General features: G+C 47.0%; 1 protein-coding gene across 1 annotated transcript in view; it reads right to left on the bottom strand.

Annotated features, from left to right (window-relative positions):
* LOC132006312 (zinc finger protein 431-like) overlaps nucleotides 1-4,959 on the bottom strand; it is a 14,025-nt gene extending 9,066 nt beyond the window's left edge. The window contains exons 1-5 of the mRNA XM_059384019.1: nucleotides 3,821-4,959; nucleotides 2,948-3,104; nucleotides 2,260-2,386; nucleotides 1,514-1,609; nucleotides 646-728 (exon numbers count right to left, since the gene is read on the bottom strand). Of these exons, the coding sequence (XP_059240002.1) occupies nucleotides 646-728; nucleotides 1,514-1,609; nucleotides 2,260-2,386; nucleotides 2,948-3,052 (411 nt within the window). The 5' untranslated portion in view covers nucleotides 3,053-3,104; nucleotides 3,821-4,959. The remainder of the gene's footprint in view (nucleotides 1-645; nucleotides 729-1,513; nucleotides 1,610-2,259; nucleotides 2,387-2,947; nucleotides 3,105-3,820) is intronic.
* Between the last annotated feature and the right edge of the window lie 739 nt (nucleotides 4,960-5,698).

Raw genomic sequence — 5,698 nt, forward strand, 5'->3', positions numbered from 1 at the left:
TCCTGGAAGAGGCAGAGACGTGGTAACACAAAATGCAGCTCACTCCAAACTGCGCGGAGGCAGACCAATGTCTAACTCCAGACCCCGTCATCTGCCCTAGAACCACGGCCCCTGTGGGGATGCTCAGTGGGAAGTCCCTCCTGAGGGGAGGACACTCTGCCCAGGCCTCTCCTTCGGGACTGCAGCCGGGCTGTCTCCACGGGGCTTCACCAGCCGCCGAGGCTGGGTGTTCTAAGTCCCCGAGTAGATGTGACTCGGCCTCGGGCTCCTTTACTGCTTACTCCTGCCCTCATCTGTGCGTGGATCTTCCTTTTCTTCTTTCGGTTCCTAATAGATTTTTACAGAATCAATGCAGTGTTTTTTCCCCTTTGAAGCGGAGAGTTCGGCTGCCGTGGATCTTTTGTTATAAAACACCTCGGTAGCATCCTCACTGGAGAGTTGATTGTTTTTGAAGACATCATGTTTCGTGCAAATAAATCATGTCTGCAAAACTATCCTTTTGTGAGAGCCTTTACTGCCTAAATCCAAGCTAATTTCTTCCCCAAACTAAATTTTTTGACCACATTCCCTGACAATACGTGATTAACTTATCCGACTCCCAGGCCTGCAACATGGACAGGCACGGTCTGTCCTCAGGAGACTTACTATTATGCCGCAGTCAGATGGGTCCTCCTTGAAGATATCTTGCATAGATATTGTTTCTTCCTTTTTATAGCTGTTTTCTAAGCCTGAAATAATTGAAGACAGGAAGAGATAAACATAAGGAATATCTTGAGTAGAGGAGAATTAAAGTGTTGAAAACACACAAGACCCAGGTGTGTTTCAAACAGTCACCACTGCATGACCACATCATGTAAAACTGAGAACAATACTAGCGAATAAACACACAAACTTTAGAATAATATCAACTAGAAAAAAACTCAAAACACGGAGAACATTGCGAGATGGGTAGAAGTGAGTTGGGGAAAACAGGAGGGGGAGACAAACCATGAGACTGTGGACTCTGAGAGACAAACCGAGGGTTTTGGAGGGGAAGGGGGTCGGGCGTTGGGTGAGCCTGGTGGTGGGTATTAAGGAGGGCACAGCCTGCATGGAGCCCCGGGTGTGCTGCATAAACAATGAATCTTGGAACACACACACACACATACACACAAACTAAGTTAAAAAAAATCTCAAAAAAGAAAAATAAATAATGATGGGCTATTGCAGAAAACATGAGTGGAAATCATTACCAAAAAAAAAAAAAAAAAAAAAGGAGAGAGAGAGAGAGAAAATCATGACAAAGAGCACAAGGTGAAATTTCACCTCCTGTGAGGACAGGAACATTCCTTCTCTGAGGTCAAACTCAAGTACAGAGCAGTAATGACAGGACTCAGCTGCCTCAGGACTGCAGCAGCTCCCTGGCCACTCGGTCTTCTGAAGTTCTCATTCGCTCAAGCAAACGTGCACATCAGTGAGATCCTACTCACTCACTCGCTAGACTTCTTGCACGGAGCCCGTGTCCCCAGCTCACCTGGATTCCAGCCTTGAGCAAGTCCTCTGTCTTCCCTCCACAGCTCCCCGCCTTGCTCCCACTGGGAAATCACATCTGCCTGGAAGAACTGACAGCCTAGATCAACGGGAGAATGGTACATGAATTTAAGGAGGAAGGACCGGGTGCACCCTGCACAACAGCCCAGAGAATAGCACCTTCAACACCGACAATGGTTCTCAGCTTGACCACCCCCGGTCAGTCAAGACCTTTGCTTGCGGTCAAGACCCCAGCTCAAAGGGGTGCAGAAAGCTCTGCGTGTGCATCCAGAACGAAATGAATGTTCTCATAGGGCAGCTACCATTATTTCCAAAGGAAGACGATAACATGCACTCCGCTGGAATATGCCGTGGCGTTTTATGCGGGAAGTGGTACAAGATGTTTGGTTTTTAACTGTGCTCAAACTTCACCATAGCGCCCAGAGCAGAAAATATGTAAGATATTGATTTGTTCATCCCAAAACTATTCACTGTATTCCCAGCATTTTTCTGGGTCTTGGAGAAAGTGCAGGAGAAAGATACACAATTTGAGCCAAGAAGACTATATTCAAATTATTATGTAAAAGACCTGATGAAAATAATTTACAGATTTCATCAAGTCAGAACAGAAGGGCCACAGAGTAGAACGAGTTAGGGCAGAGAGCCGCTGGAGTACGTGGAAGCGGCCCTGCCTACAGGTTTATCAATCAGTACATGAACAAGCAAACAGACAGACGGCGGCGGACTCACCCACGGACACCAGATGAGTGATGTTCTCCAGCATCACATCAATGTACAGCTTCCTCTGCGACCTGTCCATCAGGGTCCACTCCTCCTGGGTTAAGTCTATGGCTACATCTTTGAAGGTCACGGACTCCTAGAACATCACAGACAGTGTGATTCAACAGGCCCGTGCTCAGTAATCCACAGGAGAGAACTGTCCACGGGATACTGATGGCAAAGAGGGAGCGGTGTGGATAGGAGGTCAAACTCCACGTGTGGCTCAAACCCCACATGCTCCCGTGCTGATCTGCCTGTGCCTTCCTGACACACTGAGAAACAGACACATACAGTAAGCACAGAATGACTTCATGATCACAGAATCTCGATGGGAGATCACCCGATGATCTCTCCATAAATTGGGGATTCTGACTAGCTTGTTTGCAATTATCACCTCCATTAAACAGCACTGCGAGGTGCCTGGCTGGCTCAGTGAGAAGCGCATGTGACTCTCGATCCTGGGTCCGGTGTGCGAGCCCCGGGTTCACAGAGATCGCTAGAAGGGCAAATGCATACAGGCTGGGGCTGCAATTTCTACTGAGCTAATGTGCAAACGCTTCTCTCACAGCCAACAAGGGCCACACAACCGATCGGTCCCTTCCCTACAAACAGGCAGAGACGCATGAAGCCAGGCCCACCACGGGCATACAAAACTCACTTGATCTTTAGAAGAGATCAGAGCAGACAGTATCGTGAGGGGCTCCTGGGGCTGCTCTTCTGGAGGGTGGCCCCACAGTGACGCCTCTGGCAGCGAGCTCTCCATTCTCAACAGCAGCTACCCTCGGATCCGTTGTCTGTGTATTAATCCTGGTTTTCTGTTCAAAGGCAACAGAATCCTCTCTATTAGTTCCGGCCTCTCTTGGTCCTTCAAAAAGTGCTTCAGTATTTTAAATTTTATTTTAATTCCTACACATATTCTGCCAAATGCACAGCTAATTTTTTTAAACTACTCCCTAAGCACTGTTGTCAGATTTCCAATTTTAACAAAGTTTAATCACAAAGAGGGAAAGTGAGTGAAAGAGGTAAGGGTAGTAGAGAGGACTTGAGTCATCTTTGGGAGCTTCCAAACTTCAGTATATATTAACCGAACTTTGTAAGTTTAAAATTGAGAGGAAAAAATGATTTCTTCTTTCTTCTCTTACACAGAGGTTTCTTGCATTCTCTGGAAAACAGCGGGAACACCTGTCCCCTCCAGCACCGACTGTGCCCCGCAGCACGTGACTAACACTAAGGAGTACACAATTTCCCAACTAAGACCACACAATGGATAAGAAAAGAAAATCCTGCCCATCTGTCTTCTGCAAGGACACGTGAACGGAGAATGAGATACATTCGTTTGAATGTTGTGAAGTAGAGGACTTCCTGATCAATCCCTGACCAAACGCAAGCATCCATGGGTCCTGAGAACAGTTAAATAGAGCCCAGATCCCCAAGCACAGCCCATGCACTGAGAAGACTCAGGCCAAGAGAAGCCTTCCCATCCACGGGCAGCAGAGCTTCCTTCCAGAGAAAGATTCCCATCTCTACTCACCTGCAGTCGCATTCTCAAGAATTCCGCCACCCCCTCGCCTCCTCTGGAGCTCCAGTCACAGAGAGTACAAGCAATGTGCAGGAAAAGCTGAGCAAGGAAAGAGAAGCCAAGAGACTCCAGTCTCACCCACCGGTCCCAGACACCCTGATCATGAATCCCGGAGACCCCTCATGCAACCCCGACTCCCTCTACAAGAGCATGCCATGGGCCCTCAGGGCAGTGGGGGGCTCTCACATCTGCCTGGAGCAAGTGTGAGAAGGCTTTGGCTACCACCGCTAGGAAGTAAAATATGAATATTCTTTGCTATTTTCAGACAAGGAATGAAAATCACTCAATTTATAAGTTAACCAGCAAGTTGTTTTTTTTTTGTTTTTTGAGGGTTTTTTTTTTTTTTTTTTAAGATTTTATTTTAGAGAGAAAGACAGCGGGACCAGGAGGGACAGAGGGAGACCCCATGTTGAACATGGAACCCGACCCAGGGCTTGATCCCAGGACTCTGAGATCAGGATCTAGTCTGAAACGAACTGCACCACCCAGGCACCCCAGAGACAAGGAAATGAAAATCACTGAGCTTACAAATTAACCAGCAAGTTTTTCATAGGGTTACTTAATTCCGTTCCTGATCCCCAAACCTAAAAGCCCCTGACTTAGAAAATACAGAATGCAGGCACTGTATGAGGAAATTTATTTATTCAATCTAACATTTTGGTAAAGTTGTACCTGTAATACTGTCCTACATTAATCAACAGCACAAACACTTCTGCATTTCACAAATCTTATACTTAAAAAATATGTAAACTTGGGGCACCTGGGGGGGCTCAGTGGCTTAAGCCTCTGCCTTTGGCTCGGGTCATGATCTCAAGGTCCTGGGGTCAAGCCCTGCATCAGACTCTCTGCTCGGCAGGGAGCCTGCCTCCCTCAGCCTCTGCCTACTTGTGATCTCTCTCTCTGTCCAAAAAAAAAAAAAAAAAATTGGGGCACCTGGGTGGCTCAGTGGGTTAAGCATCTGCCTTCTTCAGCTCAGGTCATGATGCCAGGGTCCTGGGATCAAGCCCCATATCAGGTTCCCTGCTCCTTGGGGAGCCTGCTTCTCCCTCTGCCTCTGTATGTGTGGATCTCTCTCTATTTCTTATGAATGAATAAAATCTTTTTTTAAAAAGTCTCTTAAAGAAATAAAAAACATAAAAATTTGTAAACTTTATGGGGCGCCTGGGTGGCTCCATCAGTTAAGCATCTGCCTTCTGCTCAGGTCATGATCCCAGGGTCCTGGGATCGAGCCCCGAGTCGGGCTCCCTGCTCAGTACGGAGTCTCCTTCTGCATCTGCTTCTCCCCCCGCTTGTGCTTTCTCTCTCTCAAATAAACAAATAAATTCTTTTTTACAAATAAATGAACAAGTTTTGGCAAACTAAATTTGTATCAAAATTTTGCTAGTACTTAACTGTATTTCATGGAAAAATGGTATTACATCACAAACAAAAGTAGACTTAACTCACCTCCTTATACCTAGACTCCAAAAAATAAGGAAGACAAAATAAAAGTTTAATAAATATGACTCTCTGCTTGGAAATTTACATACATTCATTAACCCTTCAAAGACTGCTGGCTACAGACTGAATGCCCCAGCCCCCGCCCCCTCTGCCCCACACAAATCCACTCCTCAAAGCCCAACTTCCCAAGGCGGTGGTGCCTGGAGTAGGTTTAGAGGTAGTCATGACAGCAGGCCCCCCAGGAAGGAACCGGTGACATTATTAGAGGAACACACCAGAGCTCTCTGCCACGCTGGGACTCGCTGAGCGCCAAGCTTCTCCAAGCCCAGAACCAGACCGTCACCAAGTCCCAAATCTGCTGACACCTTGGTCTTGGGAGTTTCCAGGCTC

Source organism: Mustela nigripes, chromosome 18 (assembly GCF_022355385.1).
Source record: "Mustela nigripes isolate SB6536 chromosome 18, MUSNIG.SB6536, whole genome shotgun sequence".
Lineage (NCBI taxonomy): Eukaryota > Metazoa > Chordata > Mammalia > Carnivora > Mustelidae > Mustela > Mustela nigripes.